Here is a 19,707-nt window from a genome sequence, read left to right on the forward strand (position 1 = left end):
TTTGTTGATCAACCAGATTTTTGTTTTATATTTTTCAAAAGAATGATTTTTTTTTTTGTTGATCAATCAGATTTTTGTTTTATATTTTTCAAAAGAATGATTTTTTTTTTTGTTGATCAACCAGATTTTTCTTTTATATTTTTCAAAAGAATGATTTTTTTTTGTTGATCAATCAGATTTTTGTTTTATATTTTTTAAAAAAATGATTTTTTTTTTTGTTTAATCAACCAGATTTTTCTTTTATATTTTTCAAAAGAATGATTTTTTTTTTGTTGATCAACCAGATTTTTCTTTTATATTTTTCAAAAGAATGATTTTTTTTTTGTTGATCAACCAGATTTTTGTTTTATATTTTTCAAAAGAATGATTTTTTTTTTTGTTGATCAATCAGATTTTTGTTTTATATTTTTCAAAAGAATGATTTTTTTTTTGTTGATCAATCAGATTTTTGTTTTATATTTTTCAAAAGAATGATTTTTTTTTTTGTTGATCAATCAGATTTTTGTTTTATATTTTTCAAAAGAATGATTTTTTTTTTTGTTGATCAATCAGATTTTTGTTTTATATTTTTCAAAAGAATGATTTTTTTTTTGTTGATCAATCAGATTTTTCTTTTATATTTTTCAAAAGAATGATTTTTTTTTTTGTTGATCAATCAGATTTTTGTTTTATATTTTTCAAAAGAATGATTTTTTTTTTGTTGATCAACCAGATTTTTCTTTTATATTTTTCAAAAGAATGATTTTTTTTTTGTTGATCAACCAGATTTTTGTTTTATATTTTTCAAAAGAATGATTTTTTTTTTGTTGATCAATCAGATTTTTGTTTTATATTTTTCAAAAGAATGATTTTTTTTTTTGTTGATCAATCAGATTTTTGTTTTATATTTTTCAAAAGAATGATTTTTTTTTTTGTTGATCAACCAGATTTTTGTTTTATATTTTTCAAAAGAATGATTTTTTTTTTGTTGATCAACCAGATTTTTCTTTTATATTTTTCAAAAGAATGATTTTTTTTTGTTGATCAACCAGATTTTTGTTTTATATTTTTCAAAAGAATGATTTTTTTTTTGTTGATCAACCAGATTTTTGTTTTATATTTTTCAAAAGAATGATTTTTTTTTTGTTGATCAACCAGATTTTTGTTTTATATTTTTCAAAAGAATGATTTTTTTTTTGTTGATCAATCAGATTTTTGTTTTATATTTTTCAAAAGAATGATTTTTTTTTTTGTTGATCAACCAGATTTTTCTTTTATATTTTTCAAAAGAATGATTTTTTTTTTGTTGATCAACCAGATTTTTGTTTTATATTTTTCAAAAGAATGATTTTTTTTTTGTTGATCAATCAGATTTTTGTTTTATATTTTTCAAAAGAATGATTTTTTTTTTGTTGATCAATCAGATTTTTGTTTTATATTTTTCAAAAGAATGATTTTTTTTTTTGTTGATCAACCAGATTTTTGTTTTATATTTTTCAAAAGAATGATTTTTTTTTTTGTTGATCAACCAGATTTTTCTTTTATATTTTTCAAAAGAATGATTTTTTTTTTGTTGATCAACCAGATTTTTGTTTTATATTTTTCAAAAGAATGATTTTTTTTTTGTTGATCAACCAGATTTGTGTTTTATATTTTTCAAAAGAATGATTTTTTTTTTGTTGATCAACCAGATTTTTGTTTTATATTTTTCAAAAGAATGATTTTTTTTTTGTTGATCAATCAGATTTTTGTTTTATATTTTTCAAAAGAATGATTTTTTTTTTTGTTGATCAATCAGATTTTTGTTTTATATTTTTCAAAAGAATGATTTTTTTTTTGTTGATCAACCAGATTTTTGTTTTATATTTTTCAAAAGAATGATTTTTTTTTTGTTGATCAATCAGATTTTTGTTTTATATTTTTCAAAAGAATGATTTTTTTTTTGTTGATCAACCAGATATTTTTTTTATATTTTTCAAAAGAATGATTTTTTTTTTGTTGATCAACCAGATTTTTGTTTTATATTTTTCAAAAGAATGATTTTTTTTTTTGTTGATCAATCAGATTTTTCTTTTATATTTTTCAAAAGAATGATTTTTTTTTTTGTTGATCAATCAGATTTTTGTTTTATATTTTTCAAAAGAATGATTTTTTTTTTTGTTGATCAACCAGATTTTTCTTTTATATTTTTCAAAAGAATGATTTTTTTTTTGTTGATCAATCAGATTTTTGTTTTATATTTTTCAAAAGAATGATTTTTTTTTTGTTGATCAATCAGATTTTTGTTTTATATTTTTCAAAAGAATGATTTTTTTTTTTGTTGATCAACCAGATTTTTGTTTTATATTTTTCAAAAGAATGATTTTTTTTTTGTTGATCAACCAGATTTTTGTTTTATATTTTTCAAAAGAATGATTTTTTTTTTGTTGATCAATCAGATTTTTGTTTTATATTTTTCAAAAGAATGATTTTTTTTTTTGTTGATCAATCAGATTTTTGTTTTATATTTTTCAAAAGAATGATTTTTTTTTTGTTGATCAATCAGATTTTTCTTTTATATTTTTCAAAAGAATGATTTTTTTTTTTGTTGATCAATCAGATTTTTGTTTTATATTTTTCAAAAGAATGATTTTTTTTTTTGTTGATCAATCAGATTTTTGTTTTATATTTTTCAAAAGAATGATTTTTTTTTTTGTTGATCAACCAGATTTTTCTTTTATATTTTTCAAAAGAATGATTTTTTTTTTGTTGATCAATCAGATTTTTGTTTTATATTTTTCAAAAGAATGATTTTTTTTTTTGTTGATCAATCAGATTTTTGTTTTATATTTTTCAAAAGAATGATTTTTTTTTTGTTGATCAACCAGATTTTTGTTTTATATTTTTCAAAAGAATGATTTTTTTTTTGTTGATCAACCAGATTTTTGTTTTATATTTTTCAAAAGAATGATTTTTTTTTTTGTTGATCAATCAGATTTTTGTTTTATATTTTTCAAAAGAATGATTTTTTTTTTGTTGATCAATCAGATTTTTGTTTTATATTTTTCAAAAGAATGATTTTTTTTTTTTTGATCAACCAGATTTTTGTTTTATATTTTTCAAAAGAATGATTTTTTTTTTTGTTGATCAATCAGATTTTTGTTTTATATTTTTCAAAAGAATGATTTTTTTTTTTGTTGATCAACCAGATTTTTGTTTTATATTTTTCAAAAGAATGATTTTTTTTTTGTTGATCAACCAGATTTTTCTTTTATATTTTTCAAAAGAATGATTTTTTTTTTGTTGATCAACCAGATTTTTGTTTTATATTTTTCAAAAGAATGATTTTTTTTTTGTTGATCAACCAGATTTTTGTTTTATATTTTTCAAAAGAATGATTTTTTTTTTGTTGATCAACCAGATTTTTGTTTTATATTTTTCAAAAGAATGATTTTTTTTTTGTTGATCAATCAGATTTTTGTTTTATATTTTTCAAAAGAATGATTTTTTTTTTTGTTGATCAATCAGATTTTTGTTTTATATTTTTCAAAAGAATGATTTTTTTTTTGTTGATCAACCAGATTTTTGTTTTATATTTTTCAAAAGAATGATTTTTTTTTTGTTGATCAATCAGATTTTTGTTTTATATTTTTCAAAAGAATGATTTTTTTTTTGTTGATCAACCAGATTTTTGTTTTATATTTTTCAAAAGAATGATTTTTTTTTTTGTTGATCAACCAGATTTTTGTTTTATATTTTTCAAAAGAATGATTTTTTTTTTTGTTGATCAATCAGATTTTTCTTTTATATTTTTCAAAAGAATGATTTTTTTTTTTGTTGATCAATCAGATTTTTGTTTTATATTTTTCAAAAGAATGATTTTTTTTTTGTTGATCAACCAGATTTTTCTTTTATATTTTTCAAAAGAATGATTTTTTTTTTGTTGATCAATCAGATTTTTGTTTTATATTTTTCAAAAGAATGATTTTTTTTTTTTGTTGATCAATCAGATTTTTCTTTTATATTTTTCAAAAGAATGATTTTTTTTTTGTTGATCAACCAGATTTTTGTTTTATATTTTTCAAAAGAATGATTTTTTTTTTGTTGATCAACCAGATTTTTGTTTTATATTTTTCAAAAGAATGATTTTTTTTTTTGTTGATCAATCAGATTTTTGTTTTATATTTTTCAAAAGAATGATTTTTTTTTTTGTTGATCAATCAGATTTTTGTTTTATATTTTTCAAAAGAATGATTTTTTTTTTTGTTGATCAATCAGATTTTTGTTTTATATTTTTCAAAAGAATGATTTTTTTTTTTGTTGATCAATCAGATTTTTGTTTTATATTTTTCAAAAGAATGATTTTTTTTTTTTGTTGATCAATCAGATTTTTGTTTTATATTTTTCAAAAGAATGATTTTTTTTTTTGTTGATCAACCAGATTTTTCTTTTATATTTTTCAAAAGAATGATTTTTTTTTTGTTGATCAATCAGATTTTTGTTTTATATTTTTCAAAAGAATGATTTTTTTTTTTGTTGATCAATCAGATTTTTGTTTTATATTTTTCAAAAGAATGATTTTTTTGTTTGTTGATCAACCAGATTTTTGTTTTATATTTTTCAAAAGAATGATTTTTTTTTTGTTGATCAACCAGATTTTTGTTTTATATTTTTCAAAAGAATGATTTTTTTTTTTGTTGATCAATCAGATTTTTGTTTTATATTTTTCAAAAGAATGATTTTTTTTTTGTTGATCAATCAGATTTTTGTTTTATATTTTTCAAAAGAATGATTTTTTTTTTTTTGATCAACCAGATTTTTGTTTTATATTTTTCAAAAGAATGATTTTTTTTTTGTTGATCAATCAGATTTTTGTTTTATATTTTTCAAAAGAATGATTTTTTTTTTTGTTGATCAACCAGATTTTTGTTTTATATTTTTCAAAAGAATGATTTTTTTTTTTGTTGATCAATCAGATTTTTGTTTTATATTTTTCAAAAGAATGATTTTTTTTTTTGTTGATCAATCAGATTTTTCTTTTATATTTTTCAAAAGAATGATTTTTTTTTTTGTTGATCAATCAGATTTTTGTTTTATATTTTTCAAAAGAATGATTTTTTTTTTGTTGATCAATCAGATTTTTCTTTTATATTTTTCAAAAGAATGATTTTTTTTTTTGTTGATCAATCAGATTTTTGTTTTATATTTTTCAAAAGAATGATTTTTTTTTTTGTTGATCAACCAGATTTTTCTTTTATATTTTTCAAAAGAATGATTTTTTTTTTGTTGATCAATCAGATTTTTGTTTTATATTTTTCAAAAGAATGATTTTTTTTTTTGTTGATCAATCAGATTTTTGTGTTATATTTTTCAAAAGAATGATTTTTTTTTTGTTGATCAATCAGATTTTTGTTTTATATTTTTCAAAAGAATGATTTTTTTTTTTGTTGATCAACCAGATTTTTGTTTTATATTTTTCAAAAGAATGATTTTTTTTTTGTTGATCAACCAGATTTTTGTTTTATATTTTTCAAAAGAATGATTTTTTTTTTTGTTGATCAACCAGATTTTTGTTTTATATTTTTCAAAAGAATGATTTTTTTTTTGTTGATCAACCAGATTTTTGTTTTATATTTTTCAAAAGAATGATTTTTTTTTTTGTTGATCAACCAGATTTTTGTTTTATATTTTTCAAAAGAATGATTTTTTTTTTTGTTGATCAACCAGATTTTTGTTTTATATTTTTCAAAAAAATGATTTTTTTTTTGTTGATCAACCAGATTTTTCTTTTATATTTTTCAAAAGAATGATTTGATGGTAAAAGTGTAGAAACAGGAATTCTAATCAAAGTTTTTATTTTTATTCATCTGTTAAAAAATTTCAATACTTGATAATAAAGCTCAGCCACCTTCGCAATGTCATCTTTGGAATTTTTAATAAAAATTGCAATCTTTTCTACAATCCAACTATATTTAGTACAAATAAACTTCAGTTTATACTTAAATTGTGCACCAGGTTTTATTCATAAATGTCCAACAAACTTTGTTTTATTGTTATTGAATGATATATAGGGACACTTTGGTGATCATCTCATCAGTAAGAGATGTAATCCTGAATAGGTTTCACACCCACCAGACCGGTAAGCCCCCCCCCCTCCAATTTTTATCTGTGGGCTTATGATAAACATAATATCTAGCAAACTAATTTTCAAACTTCAAGAATGAGAGTTCAATAGAAATGTTTTAATTTTAATAAAATAAAATATGCATCAAGTGTGCTTAAAACCAAATCACAACGTAATATTAGGAAAATAAACAAATATTTTACTTGTTTGAAATTTATCACAAATATATTATTCGTTATAAATTTCAAACAAATATTTGTTTATTTTCCTAATATTATGTTGTAATTTGGTTTCAAGCACACTTGATGCGTATTTTATTTTATTTAAATTTTCAAACTATTTTTAATTTGAAAAAGCCCACCATGCCCAAATCAGGGCGGTGTCAAGAGTTATTGACAATTTTGCACATTATACATAGATGTGTTTATCATTGAATGATGATAAAGCAAAGACTGTTGGATATTCATGGCTGAAACTTGGTGGATAAGGCAGGCATAGATTCAAGTATGTTTGTACCAATATATGGTTGATTTGCAAAAAAAAATGGGAATTTTGTTAATAGTTCAATAGATGGCATTTTTTTTTTTTTTTTTAGAAGGGAGGGGGGTGTCATCCTGTAGTTTAAAAAATGTTTAAGTGAAATAATAAAAATGAAATTTTTTTTCACTCTGAGAAAACGTTGCATAGAAAACTGAAAATTTCAGCTCAAAATATTGATATACTTTTTGAAAAAAAAAATTTTGAATAAAATGTTGTTTTTTTTTATTTGAGTTTGATTTCTAAAAAAAATGTAATTTTTTTTTTTTTTTTTTTTTTTTTTGACAGTTAACAGCAGTTGGCAAAAAAATGGCTGCCTTCCCATTAGATCCACGTTTAGCAAAAGTCATTCTGGTTGCAAAAGACATGAATTGTTTGTAAGTTTTGTATTTTTCTCTCCCCACAATCTTTATTTATTTGAATGGTATTTACTTGTAGGTAAAATTGTGACCATTTGTCAGTATTACTGCATATTTTAATAGTAATTTTGTGATTAGGATAAAAAGGAATTATTTTATTAGATTTAACTATTTTTAATTTTTCTAAATTTGTGAAGAAACATTTTCTGTTAAAAGATCAGAATCTTGAACAAGCCAAACAATTTTTTCTTAATCGATCATATTCATTTGACATTTAAGAACATCTAAACATTGGTATGAATGATTGGCTTTCTGACAAATTAAAACAATATAATTTTATATAAAACGGTTGTGTTACATATACAGTGAATGTACATGGAAGATCTTATAAGGAATAATATAATAGTTTAAAAAATTGCCTAAGTTATTTTTCTTTTTAAGCATTGAAAAGTGAAAATTTACCTTTTCAAACATTGTTTCATCAAGATAAATGACATAGTATCTATCTCTCTTAAATATATATATATATATATATATATATATATATATATATATATATATATATATATATATTTGTGAATTATTCCATGGATTTCTGCCTTTGGATTATTATGGACCATCTTTTTCCAATTACGGGATTTCCTTGGATTTTACTTGTACAAATGGAAATTCTTTTAACTTTCTTGAAGTTTTACATTTGGATTTTACCGTCACTGGATTTTTTCTTTTCCTCCAGACTATCAATTCATGTGTAATCACCTTTTCCTTCACTATATTTCCTCTGCTTCACTTTTTTTGTTTTCAAGTAAGATCTTTGACTTACTTGTTGTTTCATCAAATACTTCTGCATGCAAAATCCGATCCCGCATTTTGCTAATTCCTACCCTCTGATGAAAAGGAAAGTATTTCTTCGAAACTCCGCGGATTAAGGACTATCCATTTATCTAGTGTTTCCTTTTCAGATTAAATATGAAAAAACTCATTTCAAAGTGTTTTTTAACATATTTTATTAACTGTTTGCTCATATATATATATATATCTATATATATATAAATGTATATAATGTCACTTTTCCTGCATCCAAGTGTCATATTTTTAAATATTATGCAAGCTCACTCTTTAGTTGTCACAGTTCAGCAAGTCACTTGTCTCCAAAATTCTGTTTAGTCTTGTCCAATCATTTACTGCCATGTTTCCTTGGGCAACTTTTCTGTGATTCAAAACATCTGACTGCTTATTCAGGAGGATAAATGTTCATGCAATCATACCAGCATAACTGTCATTACTAACAAGAAGAGCGTTCCACTGTCAGTACGAACCAACAAGTGTTACAACTATCATTATAAAACAACAGAGCATTACCACTGTCATTACTTACTGGCAGAGCGTTACCACTATCATTACTAACCGGCAGGGCATTACCGCTGTCATTACTTACCAGCAGAGCATTACCGCTGTCATTACTTACCAGCAGAGCATTACCGCTGTCATTAATACCAGCAGAGCATCACCGCTGCCATTACTTACCGGCAGAGCAATACCGCTGTCATTACTAACTGGCAGGGCATTACCGCTGTCATTACTAACCAGCAGGGTGTTACCGCTGTCGTTACTTACTGGCAGGGCGTTACCGCTGTCATTACTAACTGGCAAGGCATTACCGCTGTCATTACTAACTGGCAGGGCATTACCGCTGTCATTACTAACTGGCAGGGCATTACCGCTGCTATTACTTACCAGCAGAGCATTACTGCTGTCATTACTTACCAGCAGAGCATTACCGCTGTCATTACTTACTAGCAGAGCATTACCGCTGCCATTACTTACCGGCAGAGCGTTACCGCTGCCATTACTAACTGGCAGGGCATTACCGCTGCCATTACTAACTGGCAGGGCATTACCGCTGTCATTACTAACCGACAGGGTTTTACTGCTCTCATTACTAACCGGCAGGACATTACCGCTGCAATCACTAACCGACAGGGTGTTACCACTGTCATTACTTAGACAAGGCATTACCACTGTCATTACTTAGACAAGGCATTACCACTGTCATTACTTACCGGCAGAGCATTACTGCTGTCATTACTAACTGGCAGAGCACTACCGCTGTTTTGCTTACTGGCAGAGCACTACCGCTGTCTTACTTACTGGCAGAGCACTACTGCTGTCATTACTTATGGGCAGAGCACTACCGCTGTCATTACTTATGGGCAGAGCGTTACCGTTGTCATTACTAACCGGCAGAGCATTACCGCTGCCATTACTAACCGGCAGAGCGTTACCGCTGTCATTACTTACCGGCAGGGCGTTACCGCTGTCATTACTTACCGGCAGGGCGTTACCGCTGTCATTACTCATGGGCAGAGCCTTAAAAATGTTGACTAAGTGAAGAGTCTATTAAGCATGTGTATGCAGTGTGATGGTATATGAAAGTCAAACTGGGCCAGTAAGAATTGAAGTCATTTATTGGATCAGCAGCAGCAGCAGTAGATGTGGCAGTGTTTGTTTGTAGGGGAAGACCAAGATAGGAAGAAGTGATTAGGATTGGTTTGAAAGAAAGACCTGGTTAAACATGCGTTAGTTTGAAAGTTAATTTCTAAAAGTTGTCCCACACATGCAAGCATGTAAAACAGATGTTTTAAACTTTTCGATTTTGTTATCCATACTCTCAGGCAATGCCAAATAGACCGTAAACCATTTTTTAGAATCAAAATGAAATTCAGTAAAAATTTAGAAAATTGTAAAAAAAAAATGGTAATAACCAAGTTTAATTTTTTAGATTATTTTTTTCATTTATATTTTTAACTTGTATAATTTCGTATTTAAGAAATTTTTTAAATCCTGAAATTTTTTTTTTTCAGAGAAGAAATCCTTAGCATTGTTTCGATTCTTTCTGTTGATTCACTAGTGTATAATCCACAAACTCGGGTAAATATATTAATTTTATTTTATAATCTTAATTGCAATCTAAGCATTTTGTCAATAAACTGAAGATAAAGATTTGCAACATTTATCTTTGTAGTCGATTCATTTATAATTCTGAAATATGGATAGTAAATAGATGGTGCTTATTTAGAATTGCACTTGTTTAAAAAAAAAAAAAATACAGAAAAATCTTTATGATGTATGTACTCGTCAAAGAACAAAGATGTCATATTCATAAAATCAAGTGTGTTTTTTTTTAACTAAGAAAATAAACATTTTTAATTTTTCACAATTCTAATACTTAATGTATTCATTATAAAGATGATTTTAATTTCGATACTTCGAATTGAGTTATTTCACCCTTATTTATGCTGGATCAAGCAATGCCAAGCAAAATCAAAGTCTTAATTTGATTTTCTTAATTAAAAAAACAAACTATTTGATCAATTTATGTGATTTTTGAAATATAACATCTTTGTTCCGTGAATAGGACATACATCATAGATTGTTTTGTATTTTTGTTCTTAAATAAGTGTAATTCTAAATAAACACTAATAAATCAGTGAATCATAAGATAGCTTTCAAGGGAGATTACTCAAATATGTCAAAGATTTCAATTGGTTAAAGAAAATATAAAATGAAGTATATAAAATTGGGGTCAGACAATCAAGAAAAAAAAAATGTCTAATATCATGAGACTGATAAAACATTTTTTTTCTTATAAACATGACATTTTTGTTTGTCCAACATTTCACATTTAGAATTTAGCTTGCTATAATTAATGTTATTTTTTTTCTTTACTAAAGCAGTTTTTAAAGTAAAAATAAATTTTGTAAGAAATCTCCCTTGTGACTTCATTATTATGAACTTCCTGAATTTATGCATATTTAGTTATTTTGATTTTGGAACATGACATTTTTTTCAGTGTTTTATATGTATAATAAAATTTGCTGTAACTTTCTGACTTAAATGTTATTTTAAGTGCTTGTCAAAAACTTGTCTCCCCTTCTATGAAAAAAAAAAACAAAAATCTGTATAATCCATGTACCAGTGACAAAAACATTGCAATAATGTAAATTTATTGATTAGTTTTATTTTTATATAAAAAACGTAATTTTAAAGCGAATTTCAGTTTTTTCCAATTTCCCTCCTCCCTATGTTAAGAATGGCTTCCTAAAATCTAGCAAAAGTTTGAATTATTTGGAGTTATCTTCTTTGTTCGGACTGTTTTTAAGATGGTATCACAAGATCGTCACTCATCGGTTAACCATAAAATTTGATTTTCTTATTTAAAAATAAAACTACTTAATCATTTTATGTGATTTTTGGAATACAATATTGTTGCATAGTGTTGGGGTCATATTTAAGATGGTGATGAGGGAGAGGAGACATTTACATGTATCACAGTTCTGTGGATTCTTGTAATACAGGAGAGGAGGATTATCATTTCTCATGATAGAGAGGGGAACACATTTCTTAGGATGGGGGTTATACAAAGATCATTAATAACGATGAAGGAGACAAAGTCCATATTAAGGAATACACATTACCTTTTGCTGTTGAATGACGACACAAAGACAACAGTTTTACAAAAATATGATGACAACTTTATTCTCAGATCTAACAGTCGAATGATGATGACGTCAAGGAATTCAAAGTCGTTTCTACATGTTTAATGTTCTACCCCTTCGCCTCCGAGGGGATCCTCCTCTGATCATGTCAGCTCTGTTTAACCGACCCTGCTGGTTATTTGATCTGAACTCGATTGCTTCTGACTTCTCCAACTGAAACTCTGCTCATCCTACCTTCTATTATTGAGAATCCCTTTCTGCTATGACGTCACATGTGTGTCTCTAAACGTGATCGACTCACGTGGCTCAAACATACATTTCCAAAACACACTTCTGCAACAAAGAATTCTCACTAACCTATTTTTCAATATATTTAATTTTATTGTTCGTTCTTCTCTAGCTGACCTTGTTTTAATTCAGTTTTCATGAAAAGAATTGAACAATTAAATTCTTTTTACAAACAAACATATCTAAACTATTTTATATGAAATAGAACAATTAAATTCGTTTTACAAACAAACATATCTAAACTATTTTATATGAAATAGAACAATTAAATTCGTTTTACAAACAAACATATCTAAACTATTTTATATGAAATAGAACAATTAAATTCTTTTTACAAACAAACATATCTAAAGTATTTTATATGAAATTGAACAATTAAATTCTTTTTACAAACAAACATATCTAAACTATTTTATATGAAATTGAACAATTAAATTCGTTTTACAAACAAACATATCTAAACTATTTTATATGAAATAGAACAATTAAATTCGTTTTACAAACAAACATATCTAAACTATTTTATATGAAATTGAACAATGCGAAATTATAACATTCCATTTTCTGAATCTATTCTGAACCTTGCTTACCAGGTTCGAATCTCGGTCTATCCCAATCTCATTTTCTACTTATCTAAAGTTCTTCTTACTTACAAGAAAAAGGGGACCCTTTTTCTTGTAACAATATTTTCTTTCCTTCACAGGTAAGTACGTACAGAATTTCCTTTATTTTTGTTTTTTTTCGTGGGAGTGTTCTGGATAAGTAGCTTATTTTCTTTATTTATGAAACTTAGTTTTAAATAAAAATGTGATGTTTTGAAATAACCTTAGCACCCATGTCGCTGCAGAAAAATTTAAGCGATTTGATTAGAATTTTTTTTTTACATGGTAGTCACCACTTATCAAGGCCCGGAAGCCACTCGGGGATAAGGGTTATTGCGTGTACAGGAATCAATGGGATAACATTGTAGCCATCATTAGTAATGGAGATTTGATAAAGTATCTCACTTAAGGGGGCGATTCATCAGGAATTTGTTTATGTTGGACTTGAAGACCTCCAAGTTGTAGTCAGGTGGGAAACAGGCAAATGAAAGAAAGTTCCACAGGCGTGCACTTCTAAGAAAGAAATAATTTTAAAGCGAATTTCAGTTTTTTCCAATTTCCCTCCTCCCTATGTTAAGAATGGCTTCCTAAAATCTAGCAAAAGTTTGAATTATCTGGAGTTACCTTTGTTCATTCAGACTGTTTTTAAGATAGTGTCACAAGATCGTCACTCATCGGTTAACCATAAATTTTGATTTTCTTATTTAAAAATAAAACTACTTAATCATTTTATGTGATTTTTGGAATATGATATTTTCTTTCCTTCACAGGTAAGTACGTACAGAATTTTCTTTATTTTTGTTTTTTCATGGGAGTGTTCTGGATTAGCAGCTTATTTTCTTTATTTATGAAACTTGGTTTTAAATAAAAATGTGATGTTTTGAAATAACCTTAGCAACCATTTCGTTGCAGAAAAATCTAAGCGATTCGATTGGGATTGTACTGAACATGCTATTCGAAATGTAAGCTTAAACAACAAAGTCTCTCGCATATATACGAGGACAAATCTGAATGTGAATTTGCTTTACAACATGATTAAGGCCATTTAGTTAATCTTTGCGTTACTAAAACTTTGCTATTTTGCTTTTACTGTTGACTGGGATCAAGTTGTCACCAACTGATCCCTTCTACGTCTTAAGCGTGTGACTTTGTGGGATATACTTTGGAGTGTTTTGTATGACTAATGGCAGGTGATGTGGCCGTATCAGTTGAGATGCCGCTGTGTGATGCAATTTCTTATGGAAGGCTTTACAGTGAGGCTGGCAGTTATCCCTATCCGATGCATTACGGCCAGGATTATGTCACTTTGATGTTTACTCATCGATCACGTTTCACAACAAAAAATACTGGTTAGACATTCTATTTGCAAACTCATTCCACCATTTTGATTATTTAAAGATTTAAAACATGGCCTGAATAAATGATATGGGATGAATTTAGACTTGTATTTTCATTTTGATTGATTGCAAATGTTTCAGTCGCTACAATCACCCGTCTGAGTAGGTGCACAGGCAACACTTTCCCTAAAACTAAATGAAAATTCCATGAGCAAAGTTTCTTTCTTAGAACTGTCCATTTGTAGAACACAATAATATGGGGCTGCTTTCCAGTTGACTATAACATGGTTATTTTCAAATCTTATGTAAATAAGTTCTTGTTGAGTCATCCTTTTAAATAATCAAACCCTACCCAAGTTCCACCATGACTGATCTTCACAGTGTTGTCTCATAGTCTACACGTCATTCATTAACTTTTATTCTTGAGTGGCCCATTGAGCCTTGATAAGCAGTGACCCCCCCCCCCAGTATAAAAAAAAAAATCTTATTCAGCATTTGAATGTTAAAATGTGTGAAATATGTTTATTTTTATTGTTCTATTTTAGCGTGAGGAAGCTGTGGCCGCAAGGAAAAAGTTTGAATCTGCTGAAGGAGATTTCATGACTTATCTCAATATACTTCGATCGTTTAAAGCCTCGGCTGGAAACAAGGTGAGAGAGTGGCATATAATCTGCAAAGAGGAAACTTGTAATTTTCGAAAGTCTTTAATTGTGAACCATTTCTTAGCAAGTTTATGACATTCAGAAATTATTTAAAGTGTTTGCTTTTAAGATTTAGTTAAGAATAGTGAATTTTTTTCCAAACTCTTGTTCACCCCCCCCCCTCCAAAAAAAAAAGGCATATTGTCATTTGGATGAAGCAGATATTATTTGAGACCATATCTACAGATACACTATGTAGGGAGTTGAGCAGCAAGATGTCTGTTCACATTACTTTTAAATTTCTGCATGTCAGTGCAGACATTGGATGGGAATTCTAAAATTTAGCAGTTTAAGGGCAGAAACTATTAAAGTAGAAGGCTTTCTGGCATCTAGGAGTCTCTATAGTGAAGGGGTGGGATTTTGCTGCTTGTTGAGGTGCTATGATAATATTTGTAATTCTGTTCATGTTACTGTCATGAAATTTTGATTTGTTAAATGTGTAAATCCAAACTTTGTTCACATGTCCAGGAAAAAATGGTTTCTGATTCTCTGTGACCCATTTAGATGTTGATGTGTCTGATTTTGTTTATTCATTTAAAAGTATTTTTTACTGAGAATATAAGCCTGACATGTCAGCTCAGTTAGCAACACCAATCTTTCGAGTTAAAAAAAAAATTAATTAAAAAAAAATTTTTTTTAATTTATTAAAAAATTTTTTAGTTTCTTCTACGATATCTTTTCATCTCCGTTCATCTTTCTCGTATCTTTCACGGATATGAGTTGAAAGAGTTGCAAAAAACTCAATTTTCTATGTTCTTTTTATTTTCAGAAATGGTGCCGTGAAAACTTTGTCAATTCTAAGAATGCTAATATGGCATTGGAAGTTCGCCGGCAGTTAAGGGGCATCTGTCAAAATCAAGGAATGCAATTCACATCCTCTGCACGTGACTCAAATGCAATCAGGTAAACAAAAAAGGATTTTTTTAATTACCCTATTTTCCAAACCCCCTGTCATCTTGGATTATGCATGTCGAAGGTGTGTAGTCTTTGCTGTACCCTTGGTATATTTTGGCAAGATAACATATCTAACACAAGCCTTCCCAGCATGTTCACCTTCTTCAGGTACACAGAGGCTGGTTAGGCCATGTCCACCATGGATAGATGGTATCTGAAAGAAGGCCCACTGTCTGCCCATAACTCTGATGCAAAGATGTTGTGAAATAAGATATGAAGGCGATAGACATCAACATTGGGTGAAGAAAGAGCATTACAGATGATCAGTCAAGTTAGAAAGGAACCTTGCACCAACATTTGAAAGCAGAGAAGGATAAACTAATAAATGTAAACCCAAAATCCACTTTCTGCTCTTATAGATTGTGGTGTCATCTATAAATATAAAAGCGAAAATGTATGTATGTCTGCCTAAAACTTTTAACAGAGGCAACGGATTTTCACGAGATCAGTATCATTTTGAAGCACGACCCTTTGGACGGGAAATATCGAAAAATTGGCTAAGAACATTAATTCCTTCACCCTCAACTGGGCACTTTTCTACAGGGAGGGCTCGTTTTTTTTTTTTCACCGATATTTCAAAAGTCATCGCCTCTTTTCGATTGTCTAGCCTTAATTTAAACCTTTGTCGCTTCCGGCGATAGGCACAACAGCAACGTCATATTTTTTTCAGGTTCTTTTCCTTCTTCCACGTACGGGTTCGAGCCTGCTTGCCTACCACCATTTTTTTTTTCTCAACACACACCTCCAAACACCTGGGCAATGCCGGGCACCCAGGCTAGTCAGCAAATATAAAAGAAATTGCATTTAAAGTAAAAACTCTGACATGTCATGTAAAATGGTTTCTTTTAGCCTCTTACATCAAGTGGCTTTGTACCATGTCTGGAGTGATTTGCATAAAAATAAATTTGAAAAATAAGAGAGGAAGGTAGAAAAATAATCGTAAGTAAAAATCAAATTTATCAAACAATGTAGTTTTATCGTATTTGTTATTATTGAAGAGTTATCAGGGGCTAGGGAAGGTAACTGCAATCTATCAAAAAATATTTTTTTAAACAGACTTCAATGAATTAAATTTAAAAGATCTATTTTATTTATTCATGTTTACAGATTCCATGTGAAGGCAGTAGTTTAAAAATATTGGACAGGAAATTGTTTTTTTTTTTTAAATAATTGTAATAATTTACCCATTTTAATATGAAAAACTGTTTTGCACATATAAATCAATAATCCGTGTATATGGGTTGTTACATTTTTTTTTTTTTTTTTTTTATTATATTTTCACCCCAAACAAGGCACATTGCCACTTTGGTGTAGGGGGCTACTATCAGGGGAAACATCTACTGGGGCACTATGTAGGGATTAGGGCAGCGAGATGTTGGTTCACGTTGCACTTGAACTTATGCATGTCAGTACAGTTGGGGAAGCAGTGACCTGGAATGGAATTCCAAAGTCTAGCAGTTCTGGGGAAGAAACTACTGGAGTAGAACGATCTTTTACATCTAGGGATCTCTACAGTGTGGGGGTGGGATTTTGCAGCTTGTCGGGTTTGTCGAGGGTGTTCACGTCGTGGGGGCACAAGTGCTTGCAGTTCTTCAGAGCATTCACCATTATAATACTTGTAGAACAGGCAGAGGGATGCAACGTTTCGACGATGGGACAGAGGCTGAAGTTTTGATGCCAGTTTAGGGCCTATCAGATTTGCGACTCTCTTTTGAACCCTGTCAAGGAGAGAGAGACTAGTAGCCGATGCACCGGCCCAAATATGACAGCAATACTCCATACATGGGCGAATAGTGGCCTTATAGAGGTACAGGATACTTTCGGGTGTTAGAAGTTTTCTAGCACGGTAGAGAGAGCCCACCTTCCTCGCAGCGGCCCTGGCAATGCCCTCGATGTAATTGTTCCAGCTCATGTTTCCTGTGAACGTTAGGCCAAGGAGCTTGAAAGACGTACTCTCAGCTAAAGAGTTGTTGGCCATTGCTATAGGTGGTAGAGAAGGTTTCCTGTAATTATTGAATGAAACCAGTTTTGTCTTGGTGGCATTGAACGTTACCATCCATTTTTGTCCCCATTCCACTACTGATTTGAGGTCATCCTCTAGTGTTTCTGCCATTACTTTAGATATATGTTCATTTGTTTTCCTGTCGTGCCTGCTATAGAGTGTGGTGTCATCAGCATATATACCCATCTCAGAGGCAATTTTATCGGGGAGGTCATTTATGAATATCAGGAACAGCAGAGGACCAAGGATAGATCCCTGGGGCACTCCGGCATTTATATTATATTGTTTGGACGTACGACCGTCGAGGACAACCTGGATTTTTCTCTTATCTAAGAAGGATTTAATTATGTTAAGTATTCTACCAGTGATACCGTAAGATCTAATCTTCCTGAGGAGACCCTCATGCCATACCCTGTCAAAAGCCTTAGATATATCTAGAGCTACCGCTCTGCCCTCTCCCGCTTTGTCCAGTGAATGGTATATGCGTTCAGAGATTACAGTGAGGATGTCTGCCGTGGAACGGGCTTGTCTAAATCCATATTGATGGTCGGTCAGAAGTTTAGCATCTGTAAGGTGCTGGACTAGAGCATGGTTAATTAAGATCTCAAATATTTTGGCAAAAAGTGGGAGGAGGCTAATAGGGCGATAATTTAATGGGTCAGTTCTTTCGCCAGAATTCTTGAATACTGGTACCACAGAAGCAGTTTTCCAGCAGCTCGGAAAGCAAGATTCATTAAGGCATTTGTTGTAGAGTTTGGAGAGAACTGGAGCTACTTCGGCTGAGCACTTTTTTAATAGCACAGCAGGGATGAGGTCGGGTCCACATGCTTTGGAAGTGTCAAGGTTTTTTATGATAGCATGCACCTGAGCAGGGGTGATTTCCAGATCGTCTAGCTTGGCGTCTGTCCGCATAGGAAAGTCAGGTAGGGGGTGGTTTAAAGGGTCCAGTGTAGAGTTGGAGGCAAACCGACTGGCAAGCATGTTAGCCTTCTCGGTTGCTGAGCAAAGAACCTCGTGATTGTTGGTTAGTGGGGGAATCGTTGATTGCCCATTATTTACTACACTTTTGTTTATTTAGTTTTCATAATTTAAATAAATTATTACTATTTTGGTATCTGTCCTTTTTTTTCTTCAAAATGAAAATTTGTAAAAAAAAAAAAAAAAAAAAAAAAAAAATGATGTTTCATTGCGCAAGAAAAGTTTCTTCCATAGCAATCAATTCTATATAGCAAACTGATTTCTCTCCCTTGGTTTTAGTAAACTACCACAATTTTAAATTAGAAAATGTATTGGAAATATACAATAATAACCATCGTTTTTTTTTTTTGTAAAAAAGTAATTCTAACAAATTTGTCATACAGAATAAACTAAACCACTAAAACAGCATAATTGGATAAGTCTTATTTTTCCTTGTATCTATTCTATCATTTTTCTGCATCGCCTCCTGTCTTTCAGCATCAGCTTTCTGATTTTTTTTTTTGTCTCTTTCAGAAAATGTCTGGTTGGTGGTTTCTTTATGAATGCTGCTGAGCTTGACAAAGATGGAAATTATTTAACAGTAAGATTTTTAAGCTCTAAGATTTTTTTTATTTATTTAAAAAAATCTTTTAAATAAAACTCATGCAAATGAATTGCAATTTTGTGTGAAATTAAGAAGAGCACAAAGTAATGATGAGAGAATTTCCAAATATTTTTTTGCGATTCCGATACACTTAAGAATTCCGTTTTAAATTCCCAATCTTGATACATTTATCGATTCCATTTAAATCTCGAAATATTTAGCTATAAATTTTTATTTTCTTTATTTCAGATTATTGTAAAAACCCATGCAATATGTGCATGCGTTTTCACAAATGCAAAAAAAAAAAAAAAAAAAAAAAGGGCATCTTTTGGGCAATAAATACAACTAGATAAGATGTGCAAAATTGTCAATCATTCTGGCACACTTCTATGCGATGGCGGTCTGAAATCCAGGAATAGTTTGAGAATTGTTTCATAGGCATTATCTTTGAAATAACCCCACAAATAAAAATCGTGGGAGGGTGGGGTTTAAGGTTTGATGAAGGGTCACACATCCTAATAAGATTACCAATGTGTCTGCCTCATATCATTGAACGGCGATAAAAAAAAGACTGTTGGTTATTCATGACTGAATCTTGATGGACAAGTTAAGAATAAACAAAAGTACCAAATATGATTGTATTGTAGAAAGGATTCTGAATTTTATTAATGAGTGCATGGTTGGTGTCTTTTGGGGTTTGAGAATTGATTGAAAACATTAGCTTGTCAAGTAGAATGTTGAATTCAATTTATTTGGCAAAAAAACAACTGTGCTTCAATTGACAT

General features: G+C 29.1%; 1 protein-coding gene across 1 annotated transcript in view; it reads left to right on the forward strand.

The window, feature by feature from the left end:
• Positions 1-19,707, forward strand: part of LOC145248334 (ATP-dependent RNA helicase DHX33-like) — a 105,631-nt gene that overhangs the window by 75,119 nt on the left and 10,805 nt on the right. The window contains exons 14-18 of the mRNA XM_080110244.1: positions 6,908-6,996; positions 9,843-9,909; positions 14,250-14,354; positions 15,175-15,308; positions 18,853-18,919. Of these exons, the coding sequence (XP_079966370.1) occupies positions 6,908-6,996; positions 9,843-9,909; positions 14,250-14,354; positions 15,175-15,308; positions 18,853-18,919 (462 nt within the window). The remainder of the gene's footprint in view (positions 1-6,907; positions 6,997-9,842; positions 9,910-14,249; positions 14,355-15,174; positions 15,309-18,852; positions 18,920-19,707) is intronic.

This window comes from Euprymna scolopes, chromosome 26 (genome assembly GCF_053919585.1).
Source record: "Euprymna scolopes isolate OS-2025 chromosome 26, ASM5391958v1, whole genome shotgun sequence".
NCBI lineage: Eukaryota > Metazoa > Mollusca > Cephalopoda > Sepiida > Sepiolidae > Euprymna > Euprymna scolopes.